The 18,622-nt window shown below is 41.8% G+C and overlaps 1 protein-coding gene across 6 annotated transcripts in view; it reads right to left on the bottom strand.

Moving 5' to 3' along the window:
- Positions 1-4,392: 4,392 nt before the first annotated feature.
- Positions 4,393-18,622, bottom strand: part of ANKRD44 (ankyrin repeat domain 44) — a 241,184-nt gene continuing 226,954 nt past the window's right edge. For 5 of the 6 annotated variants that reach the window (XM_030579928.1, XM_030579929.1, XM_030579923.1 and 2 more), the window contains 2 exons: positions 13,237-13,328; positions 4,393-9,443 (listed from right to left, as the gene is read on the bottom strand). In XM_030579928.1, coding sequence (XP_030435788.1) covers positions 9,178-9,443; positions 13,237-13,328 — 358 coding nt within the window. In that variant the 3' untranslated portion in view covers positions 4,393-9,177. The remainder of the gene's footprint in view (positions 9,444-13,236; positions 13,329-18,622) is intronic. The other variant, XM_030579927.1, reaches the window with a different exon arrangement.

Below are 18,622 nucleotides of genomic sequence, written 5' to 3'. Positions count from 1 at the left end.
CCCAGCCTGGGCCCCAAACCCAGAGCCCCCCTCCTGCACCCCAACCCCTCAACCCCACCCCCCAGCCTGCAGCCCCCGATAGAGCCCTCACACCCCCCAACCCTAACCTCCAGCCCAGAGCCCCTCCCCCATCCTGAACCGCTCTGCCCCATCTCCCCGGCTGGAGCCCCTCCTGCAATCCAACCCCTCAGCCCCACCCCCCAGCCTGCAGCCCCCGATAGAGCCCTCACACCCCCCAACCCTAACCTCCAGCCCAGAGCCCCCTCCCCCACCCTGAACCGCTCAGCCCCATCCCCCTGGCTGGAGCCCCTCCTGCACCCCAACCCCTCAGTCCCACCCCCCAGCCTGCAGCCCCCGATAGAGCCCTCACACCCCCCAACCCTAACCTCCAGCCCAGAGCCCCCTCCCCCACCCTGAACCGCTCAGCCCCATCGCCCCGGCTGGAGCCCCTCCTGCACCCCAACCCCTCAGCCCCAGCCCCCGATAGAGCCCTCACACCTCCCAACCCTAACCTCCAGCCCAGAGCCCCCTCCCCCACCCTGAACCGCTCAGCCCCATCTCCCCAGCTGGAGCCCCTCCTGTACCCCAACCCCTCAACCCCACCCCCCAGCCTGCAGCCCCCGATAGAGCCCTCACACCCCCCAACCCTAACCTCCAGCCCAGAGCCCCTCCCCCACCCTGAACCGCTCAGCCCCATCTCCCCGGCTGGAGCCCCTCCTGCACCCCAACCCCTCAACCCCACCCCCCAGCCTGCAGCCCCCGATAGAGCCCTCACACCCCCCAACCCTAACCTCCAGCCCAGAGCCCCTCCCCCACCCTGAACCGCTCTGCCCCATCTCCCCAGCTGGAGCCCTCCTGCACCCCAACCCCTCAACCCCACCCCCCAGCCTGCAGCCCCCGATAGAGCCCTCACACCCCCCAACCCTAACCTCCAGCCCAGAGCCCCCTCCCCCACCCTGAACCGCTCAGCCCCATCCCCCTGGCTGGAGCCCCTCCTGCACCCCAACCCCTCAGTCCCACCCCCCAGCCTGCAGCCCCCGATAGAGCCCTCACACCCCCCAACCCTAACCTCCAGCCCAGAGCCCCCTCCCACACCCTGAACCGCTCAGCCCCATCTCCCCGGCTGGAACCCCTCCTGTACCCCAAACCCCTGTCTCAACCTGCAGCCCGCTCCCACACCCTGAACCCCTCGTCTGACCCCCAGCCTAGATTCTGCACCCTCCACCTCGAGCCATCACACTCTGCCCTAGCCTGGAGCCCCCTCCTGCACCCTGAACCCCTCATTTCTGGCCCCATCCCAGAAGCCACATCCCCAGTTAGAGCTCTCACTTCCTCCCCCACCCAACCCTCTACCACAGTGAAAGTGAGTAAGGGCATGGAAGAGGGAGCCACCAAAGAAGGGGGAATGTATTGAGCAGGGGGTAGAGGCTCGGGGAAGGGGAAGAGGGCATGGCCTCAGGAAAGGGGCAGGGGAACAGTGTTAACTTTTGTGCGATTAGAAAGTTGGCAGCTCTAGGGGCCAACAGCAATAGATTCCTAGGACTGGCACAGAGCTGGGGTAAGAATGGTAAACAGAACCACCTGCCACTTGGGCAAAGGGCCCAAACGTCCCAGGGGGGAAAAAAACAAGGAGGAAACTCTGCTAGTAGGCACTGTCTGGTTTTCCAAGCCGTTCTGTAAGAGATACAGAGCAGGGGGGCCAAGGACAATTTAGGATCTTGAAGGTAGCTATGAAAATACATAGATAAAATGAATACCTTGAGTTTCAGAGGATGCATTTGGATTTGATGAAGACATCAGATCTTTCAAAAACATAGCAACTGAACAGAAATATTTGAGGTTTTTTCCAAAATACAATGGGGCATTTTACTTGAAAAGTGCTGAAAACTCTATGAAGGAAAAAACAAAACAAAACCAAAGCTTCCTCCATGGTAGAGCTGTCATACCAATGTGTAATACAAAAGATAACTTGAGCAGAAGATCCATAAAGGGATATTTTCCTTACCTGGTGTTTATTTTTCAAGGACTTCTCTATCAATCCAGACACTTGGGTCATAGTTTCTCCCAGCAAATATGTGAAGACAGAACATTGACACTTGGCCTTTTCCAAAAAAGAAAAAGAAAAAAGGAGGTATAGTGGCATTTTCTCCCAGGCTCCCAACCACCTTGCAGGTTCAGAAGGTGCCACAAAGCAGATTCTCAGGACCGTTGGTCTACACTTTTCTTATCTAAGGGCTTGCGAGGGGGAAGGAGTAAAGCTGCTGCTCTGGAAGAGGGCTGCTGGGGTTTAAGTGTAGTCATTTGGCTGGGCAGCTCTTGCACTAGATTGGAGAATCTTGGGAGAAGTTTGTTACAAGGATTCGTATGTTTACAGGACTTCCTTAGGGGAGACTCCTCCCTAGTCACCTCTTCCAAGTCTGAACTGCCCCTGGATGCCAGGGAGAATGATCTGATTGAAATGAAGTCTGGCCCTCCTCCTAACCTGGACTTGGCTCTGATTCCCTTATGTGGCCAGTTATAATAGATGTCTCTAAAGGGTAGCTCCCCTGTTGCATGTGAGACTGAGCCCTCAGGTTGTCATGTGCCTCACATACTGCTAGGGGAGCTTTGAGTCTTTGAGGCATGTTCTTTCTTCTCTCCTGCAACAGGGTCTTCTAAGGACAACGTTCTCTACCTTACAGTCAGAATCCGACAACAGCTCAAGGCTGAGAGATATCTTCACATAGAAGGATCTTGGGTGTGACATCCTCAGGTTGAGAGGAACTATAACCCCAAGTATCTGCCATGGTATAAATTATTTACAAACTCCAAAAGAATAGTGTGTGATCTCAGGAAATAAGAGGAACTACGGTAAAACCACAATACTGCTTATGCTATCGGGCAATAATAAAAGTTACTTAGGGTATGTCTATACTACCTGCTGGATCGGCGGGCAGTGATCGATCCAGCAGGAGTTGATTTATCGCATCTAGTCTAGATGTGATAAATTGACCCCTGAGGGCTCTCCCATCGACCCCTGTACTCCACCACCTTGAGAGGTGCAGGGAGAGTCAACGGGGGAGCTGCAGCAGTCAACTCACTGCCAGGGCCAGTGCAAGGATGTTTTGCGCCCTAGGCAAAACTTCCATCTTGCACCCTCCCCTGTCCCCGAGCCCCTGCCCTGAGGCGCCCCCCCGCGGCAGCTCCCCACCCTCTGCCCTGAGGCCCCCTACAGCTCACCCCTTCTCCGCCTCCACCCCGAGTTTAGGCGCCGCAAGCCTGGGAGGCAGGAGAAGTGAAGCAGCGACGGCGTGCTTGGGGTGGAGGCAAGGCAGGGGCGAGCTGGGGTGGGGAGTTCCCCTGCGTGCTGCCCCCCCCACTTGCTGCAGGTAGCCCTCCCCGCGCTCCCCTGCCCCAGCTTCCCCTGCCTAGCTGCGGGCAGCGACCGGGGCGGCCGAAGCCGAAGAAAATGCCGCCCCCAAATCCTAGGGCCCTAGGTCGCCTAAATGGTTGCACCGGCCCTGCTCACTGCAGTGAAGACACCATGGTGAGTAGATCTAAGTATGTCAACTTCAGCTACATATTCGTGTAGCTGAAGTTGCGTAACTTAAATCAATCTCTCCCCTCCCCGTCCAATATAGACCAGGCCTTAAAAACTAAAAAGTCTGCACCTTTGTGACAAAATAAAACATTTCAGGGGACTTGTGGACTTCATATCAGACTACAAGGAGCTCAGAAAAATGTAATGCACATTACTGAGTGCTGTGGCTCCTTTGCTACAGATACTGACATATGCATAGTGATACAGTGTTCTGCCTTCTTCCCATTTTTCCTCAACACTATCTACAGTATTTTAGTCTCTTCAAGTGGGTAGAATTCTAGTTATGCATGCTGCAGGTTACTATAGGTGGAGCTAGAATTTAACCCTGTATCTTTCTTCCCCCATAAAAGTTAGCTGAATACCTAGTTATGCAGCTCATTTTTATATTAACCCTTTTTACTACAAAGAGGAACATACAGGTTTATAATATTAAAATAGGTAATTGTATGGTTGAATTTATTTTAGTATTGGCTAGTCCCTAAAGATACAGTGATACAGTTTTAATGAAATAGTCTGAATTTTTTTGCGGCCACTTAATTTTGAAAAAAAAATTCAAGATGACATTTTTCCAAATACATAACTGAATAAAATTACTTACACAGTAGTTAATACTATCCTAGTCCATTTCTTGAGCCAATTGAGATAGTCAATGTGTAAGAAAAAATGTAGAAATACAAAATGAAGTATAGACAGGTCAACCTACATTATCCATCTTTGTTCTGCTATACTGCTTAAAACATTTTTCTAGTGTAATTTCACAAAAAGTTTTCGATAAACATGCAGTGGTTTTAAACAAACAATATATCACTCAGTTTTGAAACAATATTTGTACCATTTTTATTTGTAAAAATAACCATCTGAATGCATTTCAATAGTAGTTTACAGTCAGGGTACTTCATTACATTAATACAGCATTCAGTAGTTGAAAAAGATACTAAGCTGTGCTTGAACAGATTCAGATTGGATTCCAAGTCATTCACTGGAATAAGTAATTTTTTTCCCCCTCATTTTGTACAGTTATGACATTTATTGAAGTAATTAAACTCCAATTTACATAAGAAAACATTACAGACAAAAACCCACCAAAACCATCAAACCATCAAACAGTATTTTAGATTGTTTATTACAAATATGTTATGCAAAATATAACACTGGCACCAGATTTGTATCACCATGGTTTGTAAAGATATATTGCACATGCTAAAGCATAAAATAAGACAAAACTACAAAACATAAGGTTATTGGCTTTTAATATGTAGATCACTGCATAAGAAACGCATAGAATTACATTTTATGCACACACTCAGATTGTCACTATTTTAAAACATCCTGCCCTATAAACACTGACCTAAAGTTTACTTTTTGTGTAATAAGAAAGCCTTTTCAGCACTGCAAAAATTATACATAATTTCCTATAGAAATTTAGCAAATTAATTTTCATTTCAATGCAGGTAGAACATACAAAAAGAAAAAAACTACTTTATACTTTCCAAAAAGGCTTGAATTGAAAATTTACTGGTATTATATTGCTTTGATAACACTCAAATGAAAGACAAGATAAGTTTCACAAAATACTTCCAGAATACACAAATATAAAAAGGCACTCTAAAGTTTCTTACATGACAAAAAAAAAAAATCACAAAGTTGTTAATTCATCCCAACTGATACATAACCAAGTTTCTCAGCATTACAAAGGATAATAATCCATTTTATGTATTTGTTCTGATTTAATAATAAATCTGGCAGCTGTTTACTGCATAAAAAAGTACCAAACATACTATGGTGCCCTTTTAGTAATGATAAACTGAAATTCCCATAGCTATTTCAATGTGGAATAGTGGCAGATTTTAGGCAATTTGAAGATTGGAACTTTTGGTATTTATGATAGAGACTTGAGAACCATTCCTGCAATGAAGTCCACCTATAACTGTGGTTAAAATATAAACTAAAATCCCTGATCCTTCACGTAGAACCATGGGGACGGACCAGTGCATTCACATAGAGCCCCATGTTGTGTACAGGCACAGAGGTAGCCCATATAACTCGCAGAATCAGGACTGAAGTGCCTCATCCTGTAACATTTATGCACATGAGTAACTTTACTCCTGTGAATAGTTCCATTAACTCAGTGGGACTGACTATTACTTGAGTAAAATTATTCCCATGTTTAAATGTTTGCAAGATCAAGTCCTAAATCACAAATTTATTTCTATAAGTGTGTACAAATTATTGTACTAATAAAAACGAGGGTGGGATTTTCAAAAGTGTTCAACATTTTACCTAACCCTGTTCTCGTTGACTTCAGTAAGAGCAAAATTAAACCAAAGCTGAGCAATTTTGAAAATCTCACCCATATTGTACTTTTTTTCTCCTAAGAGTACCATGGTCAAAACATGACTTTCCCAGTGCCCTTAAGAGGGTAACCAACGAAGCATGTGTGATATCTTTTCTACGATTCCTGTAATATAGCATGCTTGAAATCACCGCTAAAACTGGATGACCAATTTGTAGTCAATGAGAAAATTTAGATTTCGTTCCTTTGTTTTTGTTTTAAAGTAGACAATACCAGATAAACACTTGAGCTATTTGTAGATTGTACTCATTCCAAAATCCATTGAATTCAATAGGAATCATATTCTACTGGCTTCAGTGGATTTTGAATTGGGACCACAGAATGATCAAAGAAATTCAATAATCATCTACAGTTCTATAATGTTAGATATAATGGGTCATCATAAAGTCAGCACTTATTGACAAATACCACAGATACCAATATTTTAGTAGGAAGTAATGATGGTATCTTCGCTATCACTGTGTGGTAGCCAATAGGAAATGCTGAATTTTTTAAATGACCACTGCGATTATTACCTCTGCATTTCTAGGGTAATTGTGACCCCTTTTCTCCTTCTAATGAAAAAAAAAAAAGGGAAATGAAGTTTAAAGTGTTCATTCCATTTAGAAACAACAAAAAGCAAAATGTGGGATTTCCATTCACTTCTAAACAGACACTACAGAACCCACCACTCTTTCCATGTTGGTCTCTCCCCTTATTTTCAGTGCTTTAAGTAAAGTAGTTATTGCTCTTTAGCAATTTAAAAAAAATCAAAATAGTCATACAGTACTAATGTAGGAGGGGAAAGCCTCCTAGTTCAGGAGCTTGGGATTTCCACTGCAGCAAAACACAGAAAAAGAGAAATGTGAATCCTTAAAGGGAACACCCCTTGAGATATTTTTTTAACTTTAAGATTTAAAATGTTCTATTCCATAATATTCATAGAGACATTAAAATCATTTAATTTTAGCAGGGAAAATTACAGGGAATGTATTATGTATACTACTAGATACCCATATATGCATTAAAAGTCTAAGAATTACATACTTAAAATGTTTTTTTCCCCTTCATGAAGAATGGGAACCTATCAAGAAATTTTAGAAAATGTTGACATTATATAGAATACTGTCAGAATTGGCAATTAAAAACAAACAAAAAAATATTTTTTCCTTTGCCCTGCCTAAAGTGTTTACTGAGGAGACACCTCCCATTCTTCCAGCATAGACTTAAGCCTGCAAACAGCCTGAGTGGGAATTATAGGTAGTTTCAACAAATTTCTTTACTCCAAGCCACATTACATCTCCTCTATTCCCTCTGTGCCACATACCTTAGCTGCGTTATGATGCCCCCCTCTTCCCCGCAAGGAAGTTGTGAGTTTTTCCTATGCTCTAATCTGTGTAATAAAGGGTGCTCAAGTGGTGCAATGCACAAATTCACTCTCCACCCTTTACCAACAGGCTGGTTGTTTCATCTTCACATTAGATCCAGCCATGAGTAAGAACCTGAGGTTAGTTTTGAGCCCATGTGGCCACACTACACATGCCCACCCTCCTCCCCACTCAAGCCAACAGGCTTGGCTTATATTCACATTTCATTTTGTGTTATGCCAAATAAGATTCACAAAAAAGGAGAACAAGTCATAGTTATTTTTCCTGGGCATTGGTTTCATTTAAAATAAATATAAACACATTTACATTAAAAGTATATGAACATTCTCTCTAGACTGGAAAAAAATACACTGTGGTCAACACATCATCGGTTAAAAACGTCAAGCTGTCAGCTAGAAATTTGTGTCATAAAATGTAAAATACACCCCAGACTATTCATTACTCAAAAAGTTTACATTTTTATTGTTTAGAAAAAATTACTTCATTCTGTCACTTGCATTCAGAAAAAAATTAAAATCTTCCATTTAAATACTGAAGCATTTTGGTCCTCGTGGTATAGAGCTGGTTAGTTCATGGTAATTTATTTGCTTATTTTTTTAAAGTCTCAGTCTTCCTTTTGTACATCTGTTCCAGACGAGGAACGGGGTCCATTTGACCTAGAAGCTTTGGCAGAAGGAGTAGATATATTCACAATGTTGATGTTGCTTAAGCAAGCTGGTGTCAATCGGCTGTTCTAGTACATCATGATTCCCTTTCCATAATATGCTTTCAAATTTACTAGCGTTTGTTTGGTATGTCCACTTTTGATGTAATGCTTTCACTTGCTCTGTATTTACCTTGGCTTTATTCATTATAACCCAAATATTGGCAAAAGTATTTTAAAACCTGGTAACATTCCTGGTAAAAATAAGCTATATAAGTTTAGAAAAGAAAATGAAAAATACCAATTTAAATTGGCAACAAAATATAGATGCATCATAAATCAACAGCTTATTTTTTTTTCTGATCTCAGATTGGTGGTTAATTGCTCAGGTAACAGAAGCTCCTAATGACCCTAATTCTGTAGTGCAAATAAACCATATATGTTTGTGCTGAATTGAAAAAACAACAAATCAAGGGCTGAATCATGCTGACTTTACACAAGTAATTCCACTCATGTCAGTGGGGAAATATTGGTATGAGAGACACAAGCAGGATTTGGCCTTAAATTTTTATATCAGTATTCTTCTAATTGTGTGCTGTACCTAAGATCTTTAAAAAGTGCCTTCTGTATATTTAAGTGCTTAATACATGCAGAGTGTAAAATGTTTTATTTCCCTTAGAGAAGGTAATACAGGCAGTACTTTAAAAAGATGCACAACTTTACCTTTGGTTTGTGTAACAAACTTATCTACTCATCAGAACCTGTGTTAACTAGGAAAGAGACAACGAGGAGAGGGTTGGGGTTCTTTCTTGGAATCTAAGAAAGCCACATTGGAAAGACGTCTGTGTATCAACTATACAGCTAGGACATATGAATATTTTATACAACAGTTCCCTGTTCATTTGTGCTTTCAAAAAGAAAAAGGCATTTTCTATTTTTCTACTTAAAAAAAGAGGTAGAAACTTTCACAGGAGCACTTGGGGCCTAAAGAAAACATGGTGAAACTTGAAACTACAGAACATAAATGTGAATTCATTCAAACGAAAATCCCTAACTTCTATATTAAAGGCTAGATTATTTTTAATATCCCTAATCCTTTCAATGCCTAATACCAGAAGTTTCAGTCAATAATAATACTTTAAAAATATAATGTGGGATTCAAGCTTTTTTTAAAAAACAAAAACAAAAACAAAACAACCCGAATGCAATTAAGAAAAAGCTTTGAATACCAAAGTCAAAACGTTTCAGAATCAGAATCATTTTCATTGTACCCATCCTCTGTTCCTATACTGTTACTCAAGGGTTTACTGTAAGAGTTAATGCTGCCCATATTGGAGCCATCGCAGAGATGTGTCCTGCTTAAATTGTCTTTTTTAAAACAAACGAAGTTGAAAGGCATCATTGAACTGGAAGGAGAAAAAGGCATCATGGTAGCCAAAATGAGTGCCAGGCAGTCAGCCACGTCTTTGTTAGGAGCGCAAGCCAGGGCTGGCGTATGACCTGGGCACAAATGCAGACAAGGCAATGGTTAGTACTGGGGGTACTGAGAAGGGAAATGAGCATTCCTCAAATACATCTCTAGATGACTTCATAATAAGGAGATGTATGTTTAGTTACAATCATGCCGGGCAAGAGAGTGTGTTACTTATTTTAAATTAGGCATGCTGGGAAAATACACAATGTATGGAGTGTTTAAGCTAATGTGACCACAAAAAGCACTATTTTAAAAGTCAGGCAGCATACAGCCTTCACAAAATGAATAAAAATATTTGGTGTAAACAGTTCCACAACACAGACAATATGATTGCAAAACGACAACATAAATAAGCATATGGCACTATGAACTGAAGTTGATTTCCAATTCAGTTCATATGAACAAATCACATTCTGAGAACAATGACCTTCAGTTGAAGATAAATGTGCATTAGATAAAAATATTAAGTTCTGCATTTATGAATTTTTAAAAGATTTTATAATATTGATCAATTGAGTATTTTAGAGAGTAATTTATCTAGGAATTAAGTTATCAGAGAAAGGGACTAGACACACAACCTCCCCCTGACATTTACAGTAAGTATGACTGTATAGATTATTATCCAAAATTTGCCTTCCTGTTAAGAGAATAATGGTTTTATTCAGGAAGCATGAAATATATTTTTTAAAATTAAATAAATGTAATAAGGGCTTGGTGAAATGAAGAATTGGGAAACTACTAATGGCAGCCACTCACCCAATTTTAACTGCAGAGTTAACTTGGGCTCCTATTCGGATGCTTGTACTCCAGATTTCATCTACACACAAAAAGCTTTAGAAGACTGGGTTTTGCTTACAAGTGGGTTGCTAATCTTTGCAGTGAGGACATTGGCTAAATCACTCAAGTCCAATGCCTTCTCACAATTCTCTCTATGCCCAGAAGGATAAACAAGTTCTCCTACAATTCACTGGGAATCAGAGTAGCTAAGCTTACTGCACCACTAGGAACCATGGGATACTTCTAGCAGCTCACACAAGTTAAGTACAGCACCACTGTGGATGCAGCCAAGTGGACATCCTCAGGTACGGCTTTGTAGTGTGGCCACTCACACCTGAGTTTGGCCAACCATGGTTCTTACACTTGATTGCCAATCACCCAAGTTAATTCTGCAGTGAAGACGTACTCTCTGTGGGTTTCATATACAACTACAGCTGAGCAAATAATTTGTGGCTAATAATGATTAGTAGTAATAATAATTGATTAATTTAACCTCTTTTTCTTTGGGTACTATGTCCATGAGCAGATCATGACTTCCTAAAATTTATTCATTAATTTGAATTACTCAGATATGTTTTTGTGCTTTAGTTTGATTGCTGTTGCTTTAAAATTTTTAAGGATGATAACAAACAATCCATTACAAGTATTTTAGAGTGGAATAAAAACTTTGAACTGTGCTGATTAGTTATGATCACGATATTAGTTTTGTTCTGTGATTGGATAAGTGTGACATTTTTATAAATTTGGAGGTTGGCTTGAAATCCCTCAGTGAGAGGTAGATGATGATGATGAGGAGGAAAATCTGAAGCATTTCCCTTCAGGGCAGCAAAGCCTTATCCAAGCCATCATTCATCATTACAGTGCTTTCAGACATACTGCCTGTGTGAAGAGTTTACATTTAATCTTCACTCTTTATAGTCGCACAAAACTAAATGGTTTTGTATTAGTTGTAAAGTGTGTGGGGCTTAGAGCCAAATCTGGTTCATTTACTACTTTCTATCTCGAGCTCTGGCAAAAGATTTTCAGAGCCCCATCTGCTGGCCACTTCAAGAGATGTACTCTCTCATACAAAACATACCACTTTTAATACAAATACTAGAGCCTGGAAAGTTAAAACTGATAAAACTTGATAACTTATACATTTGTAGAAAGTGGCTTAGGCAAATTCACTTTTACATTTGAGAGAATATTTGAAGGAAACATTTGCAGTATTCATCACTCTAGGTACAACTTTTGATACACTAAGTGAGACTCCAGTTCTTTCTTTTTAATCAGCTGCCAAATGCTATTTATTAATTGGGTTCTTGTTTGTAGTCATATAATAGATACTTCAAGTACACTTTTTCAGGAAGATGGGAGCCAGGCAAACAGTGAAAGCTTGGGCATAATTCCATTCAATTAATTGCCCTTTTTTTTTTTTTGTTAAACATAAAGAATGTTTAGATCGCTGACAAAAACAATCTTTGTAGATTGCTTCATTAAAAAGAGAAAAATAGGGCCAACTTGAAATTGTAGCAACAGTTCTCTTTAGGAGACTCAGATTCAGCAATGACCTTGAGGTTCTGACTCATCAGTTTGGTGGAAGTTTTGCAAGCCAATGGAAATGGTTGGATCCTGGGAATAGTATCCTGTCAGCACTGCTCTTCAGAACGTTCTAACAGCAAATTGATGGAGTGGCAAATCAGTGGCATTGAGAAAAGCAATATCTCTTTGCATTCAGCTACAGTCAGGTGCCACAACAGTAGCCACTCAGTAAAAGCATAAGGGTGAGGTGAAGGGTAATAAAAGGAAAAAATTAAGCAGTAAGATTAAATAGTTTAGAAACCTTCTGCTCCTCCCAGATCACTCGGAAGGGATGTAGAAGATTGCATGCTATGATAAATGGGACTGTGCCAAACAAAAAATCTTTAGAGCTATCTAATGATATTGGTACAATTGTTTAATTCTGTGAAATATGCAGGAGCTGTTAATTACAATACCTGTAATAAGCAGGTAATTACATTTAGTTAATACATTTTATTAATCAAAACTAGTGCTACATTTTGGGTCAGGCAAAATTCAATCAACAGTGCTCCACAGGTTTTCTTTGTAATAAAACATGATATTTTACTGTTGATGTAATAGACATTCTTCTTACAAATGCATTTAATTGGGACCAAATCCTGTCCACGACTCAGATCCAGATGACTTCAACAGAATTAATTCATGCCGTCTGACTAGTATAATTTGGCAAATAAGATTCATTGCTTTTATAGTGTTTTTCATCCATAGATCTCAAAGTGTCTTACAGTGATGGGTAAAAAACATTATTCCCACTTTACAGGTAGGGAAACTGAGGCAAAGAACTGTTACATCAAATACTTAAATGCCATTGAGTCAGTGTTGTAAGAAGGAATTTTAAAGGTTACTTTCTGAATACCATAAAAACAGAGTTTTGACTTTCCCTTACAGATATTTTGTGTTTAGAAAAAGGATTTCATAGAGGTCTGAAACAAAGTGTTTAATTGGTGACTATACTTGAAAATATGTTGCACACTGTATTCACACTTACTACAGGCTGGTAATAATTTGTTAGCATATCAGATTTGGTCAGAAAATTTGATTACTAACTTTGATCTCAGAATGAATTGGGGTACAAACAAACATTTGCTGATGTTTTTTCTCCTAACCATTAAACATGCTCTGATGAGATGTATAATCCTTAACTCTAGAGCAAGGAGTCAGAATTTTCTGTTGCCTTTTTCATGTTTAGAAAATTCAAACCACCATTGCACCCAGGGGTTAAAGAAAGACTAGCTGTTGACAGCACATGCAAAATTAACAGTAAGGGGACTGTTGTGAAGTCTGCGGTGTCTTTGATATAAAATATACAGAAGTAGTATCTTTGTTTGGGTACTTATACAACTGAACATCTTATTCACAAAGGAGTATAAGCATCAGTGTTGTCTAATTAACCAGTTTGCAGGTCTATTTCTTTTGTTACTTGTAAAAATCACCTTAGGTGCTCTTCTGAAGACTGTCAAATTACATTGTTTCACTTACCATTTTCATCTACTGCTAGTACGCATGCCCCCTTGGCCAGCAACTGCTCAACCACCATTTTTAGGCCATTTCGTGCAGCAATATGGAGAGGTCTACAAAACATAACACTCTAGATTCAAGTATGATTTGCAATATATTTGAAACGTCTGGTTAAGTAACACTTAAGAGTATGTTCAGTTGCTTTTCTGGATCCTCAGAATTGTATTCTAAATAGATTGTAAATAACCACCTCTTTTAAACATAAAATTTTAATTCCACATCTATAAAATATCTTGTTTTCACATACAGATAAGAGCATGTGCGTGCATTCTTTCTGTATGTGCATGCATGTATGTGTATAGATAGATAGAGGGGGAACTGACAGTGACACCGTATATAGTGCATGCATAACACTTTTCATTATAAAATATTTAGTTGAAAGGCTCTCACACCTCCCTTGTTTGCAGCAGGCCTTTGATATTTGGCAGGGGAATTGACCTCAGTCTAGCAAAATGTCTTTCCTTTGTTCCATCTTCACTTTGGTTAAGATAGAATATCTTAGTTTGGCTAAGATATCAGTTTGGCTAAGATGAAAAATTCACTATTTCACTTTCCTTTGGGTTCTGCAGGAAAATTCTGGCAGGATGCCAGAATCATTGTACATTTTGTTGCTAGGCTCTTTCATTGTTGAAGTAGCAGGGGGTAAAGAGAATCTACTCAGCACTGTTGCAGTACATCCCAATTGGTAATCAAAGCATCCCTTCTCTCCCCCTGGAGATGGACTGGAGTGTTTTCACCTCTTATCCAGGGGTGAAACCTCCATCAGCCTTCCACACTTGCCTTCTTGTCAGTGGGAGCAAATCACCCCCTCAGTCTATAAGATAGGTCTTGATCCTATCCTTACATATATGGGTGCTCCATTATCTGCAGCATTGCCGACCCCAAACATTCAAAAACCATGAGTCACACAGATTACAGTGTGGGCAGTGACAGGACCCCTGACTGGTCTGGGCCTATACAACTTGCTGTATTGTCACCTCTGGAGAACTGGCTCTGAGCTCCCCTGGAACAGTATTTGCTGCACTTCGTCTGGGAGGCGAACAGATCTAGGTAGGGAATTCCGCACTGAGCTGTCAAACTCCCACTCATGGTCAGTGGCAAAGTGACTGCTGAGGCTATTTGCAAGCCCATTCTTGGTTCCTAGGAGTACACTGCTGATAGGGTAATATGGTTATTGATACACCAGTTCCATAAACTTGACAGATTTTATACACAGGGGAATGAATCTCACATCTCCCTGTTTGTTTACATAGAATACGGTTGTCCTGTTGTCTGACATGAGAATGCGGTGAGACTGGATTAATGGTAAGAATGCTTTGCATGCTTCTTGGACTGCTCTGAGCACCAGGAGATGTATGTGTATGCTCGTTTCCGAGGGCATCCAAGTGTGACCATGTATGTGAGCCTCCAAACTAACAAAGAGGATCTGTGATTATTATCCTGTTGGGTATGGGGGATAGGAAAGGAATGCTCAAGCACACTTGTGAAAGATCTTTCAGCAAGTCAGAGAGGCCCTTATTGTGGTGCGAATTGTTACTACAATGTTTATGCTGTGTTTGCTCAGTATGTATACTGTTCGCAGCCAAGCCTACAGACAATGGAGTTGGAGTCTGGCAAATGGAGTTATTTAAATACGTGACTCCAAACAACCCATTAGAGTTAAACAAATCCAAACTGATGTCCAGGGGTTGTGCATAACTTGATCTCTCAGGCTACCCATGGCTTAGAATCTGTCCATAGGAAGATAAGCTCTTGCTCTGACTGAGTCTAAGGTCACTCCTAAGAAATCTATAGTCTGTATCAAAGTCACAGTAGACTTTTCCATGTTCACAAAGGTTCCCAGAGATGCTACGAGACAAAGTAGTAATGAGGTCAGTGCTATGACTTTTGGACATGTCCTGCCTTTAAGAAGCCAGTAGTCTAGATACAGGAAGATGGTGGAATCACCCTATCTTGAGTTGCGCTGCTGTTATGGAAAACACTTTTGTGAAGACTCTGGATGCAGTTGCTAGACCAAACCAAAGTAGCCTGTATTGACAGTGGTCGGGACCCACCAGAAATCAGGAATTTTCTGTGGAAAGGAGGTGAAAGTACAAATCTTTCATACTGAGAGCGGTGAATCATGTGTCTTTATCCACAGATCTAATCATGCAGAATTTTAGCTTTCAAATAAATACACTTAGTTGGCTGCACGTTGAGAAAGAGTCTCCACCCTCCTCATATTTAGAATAAAACCTTTTTCCTTGATTTGCTTATCCTTGCTCCCACTGGAGGAGGAATTCTACTCCTAATGTAGGATCTCCTCATGAGAATGGTCTCTGAAGAGAGGGAAAGAAATTTTGGCGGGATTGGGAGCCAATGGTATAACCAAAATGGATGATATCTAGCACCCACTTATCCTTTGTTATTGCCCCCAGCTGTGGGGAAAACTGTGCTAGATGTCCACCAAAGTAGATCTCGTAATTGGGTGGAGATGGCATAAACATTAGTTCGTAGCTCCCAAGTGTCCCATCAAAAGTATCTTTTGGCTGATAGGGAGAGAGGCCAGGAGACCAAGTAGCTGCAGTAGAGGTGGATGGGGAAGTGTCTCAATATTTTTGCACCTTCTGCTGTTTGCAAGGTAGCTCGTAAGAGCACTGGTAAAGACCTCAGCTTGTAAGACTGCTTATGGTACTTCCTCTTCAGGGCTGGTCTATATACGCCCTGGGAATGGAGGGTTGCCCTGGAGTCTTTTAGTGAGTGCAAAGACCTGTCTATCTTCTGGTTGGAAACACTGACAATCAAAAGATAGTGTTCTGTACCTCCCTGGAACCCCAAAAATGCAGCTAAACTTCCCAGCACATCACTATAGCTCTTGAAGCAATACTGGCAGTGTTGACTGCAGCCTTTAGTGAGGTTCTTGCCACTAATCTTTCCTCGTCAATAAGGGCCTGAAATTGAGCCCTGTCCTCCTGGGGTAACTTGTCTTTAAAGCTCAGGAATTTAGAATATTTTGCCAGGGAGTCCTGGTAGTTGGAAATTCTAAATTGGAAGATGATGGAATTAAACACTTTTCTCCCCTCAACACTTGACTTCCTTATCTGCACAGGTTGCCCTTGGGAGCTGTTGGCTGGACCTTTTTGTGGCTGTTAGGATGACTAGGGAGTATGGGGGCAGGGTCAGAGAACAAAAAGTCCACTTCCTTAGCTGGGACAAAGTACCGCTTTTCCATCCTCTTAGGTGTAGAGGCACACATAACTGGCATGTGCCATTCAGTTCTTGCTGGTTCTAGTATGGCCTCATTCACTGGGAGTGCTATTTAGCTAGACTCCTTAGGCTGTAGGATGTCCAAGAGCTTGTGTTCTGGACCTCCTCTGAGGGGATCTGGAGCTTTTCTGCTACTCTCTAAAGCATGTGTTGGTGACTAAGACTTTCTCGGAGATTTACTCTTTACATCTTTCTGTGTAGAGACAGATGCTGAGGCTACCTTTGGTGAGGTCTTTGGTGCTGTGAATGCAATTGGTGCCATGATACTGCCTATGTCTCTAGCAGCCTCTGGTATTCTAGATGTTGATGTAGTCATAGTGGGAGGCCTATGCACAGGGAGGTCCTCTGCCCCTGGATCTGAAGCTGGTTTTAAGGATTGTTGCATCGCTAGGAGTTTAGACTTCGTCCTATTGTTTCAGAATCTACCCTTGAAGGAAATGTAGATCTTGCACTTACTGGGTACATGAGCATCTCCCAAACAGCAAAGGCACTGAGAATGCCTGTCACTGATCAGGACAACCTCAATGCAGGAGAAGCACCTTTTAAATCCCTGGAACTCCAGCATCCCCAAACAAAATAACAAAAAATGATTTCCTAAGTGGGGAAGGATTTGAAATCTCTAACTATATCTATGAATGACATTTTTTCCTAAGGGGGAAAAAAGAGTGGGGACAACTGTTCCAACAACTATAAACCATATAAAATAACTAACTATACTTGATCTTAGCCAAAATACTAACTAGCTAACTAACCAACCACTGAATGCTAAAGAGAACAGATACACAGTAGATCAGTGGTTCTCAATTTGAGTCCCAATCACCACACAGCTGAGGTCCGTGTGACATCCTCAGGGCTATACAGGTAATGTTGGATGTGGCCCACAATGATAAATAGATTGAGAACCACTGCAGTAGTCCCTGTCTTAGGTCACAGGTGATTGAGAAGGAACTGAGGGAAGTTCGCTTGTGCATCCCCATATAGCCTCAATGTGTAGGGTGCATGCACAGGCCAGACAGGCACTGCTACCAGACAGCCTCGCGTGTGAATTGGCACCCCCACAGGGACTCTACTTGAAGAAGAAGAAAAAGTAATTATTGCTAGCCTTCCTTCATCAGATCGAGCTGGGAGAACCCATCCTCTCAGCCATAAAATCTGAAAAAGGGTCCAGATTTCTTCAGGACCCACTGTGGGCATTCCACTAGTTGCCCTTCTTTCCTTGGGGGCTAGGAAGGAATTTCTCCCTTACCACCAGGTTGGTCAAGACAGGGTGAGATTTTTTTTTTCTTTTTAGCCTTTCCCACAGTAGCTTTGGAACCCAGCGGGGTGGGGCAAGGCTGGGGGATTAAGTTATAGTGTCACAATTTAGTATATAAAATGCATGACAGGGTTACAGTTATTGGATAAAATGGATTGGGAAAGGATCTGAAGGAAAGCATCCCTTAAGGGAGCTAAAGGAGGAGGGTTCGGGGCTCCTACGTCTGATATAGTGGGGAGCCAACTCTTCTCCTTTTCAACCCCCCCCTTTAGCCCTCATATGAGGGAAGGAGGCGAGGTCCAACCAGGCTGGGAATTATGTGGAAGTGATTAAGAAACTGATGATGACCCACACTGTACAATTTATGGCCGGGTACTTCCAGATATTTTAAGTGAACAAAGTTGCGGCCTAATTAAGCCACATCCACTGCCTCATATCTTTCTTTTGGTGTGGCCGAACAATGTGTGGATCAGATCCTAGTACATTCCTAAATACCATAGCAGAGAGAAAAAAAAAAGTGGTGCTCTTCTTTAACTTACTTTGTTTAATCTGCAAGGGATAATCCTTTTTTTGGGGGTGGGGGGGAGACATTAGGAGTCACATTCAACACAACAGGCTACGATTTTTGCTTTATTCACTGGAAAAAAAAAGACGGTTACTCACCTTTGTAACTGTTGTTCTTCGAGATGTGTTGCTCACATCCATTCCAGTTAGGTGTGCGCGCCGCGCGTGCACGTTCGTCGGAAAAATTTTTACCCTAGCAACTCCAGTGGGCCGGCAGGTCGCCCCCTGGAGTGGCGCCGCCATGGCGCCCAATATATATCCCTGCCGGCCCGCCCGCTCCTC

Source organism: Gopherus evgoodei, chromosome 11 (assembly GCF_007399415.2).
Source record: "Gopherus evgoodei ecotype Sinaloan lineage chromosome 11, rGopEvg1_v1.p, whole genome shotgun sequence".
In the NCBI taxonomy this organism is placed as follows: Eukaryota; Metazoa; Chordata; order Testudines; family Testudinidae; genus Gopherus; species Gopherus evgoodei.
Note: the sequence above shows the minus strand (reverse complement) of the source record. Positions and strands in the feature narration are given on the sequence as shown.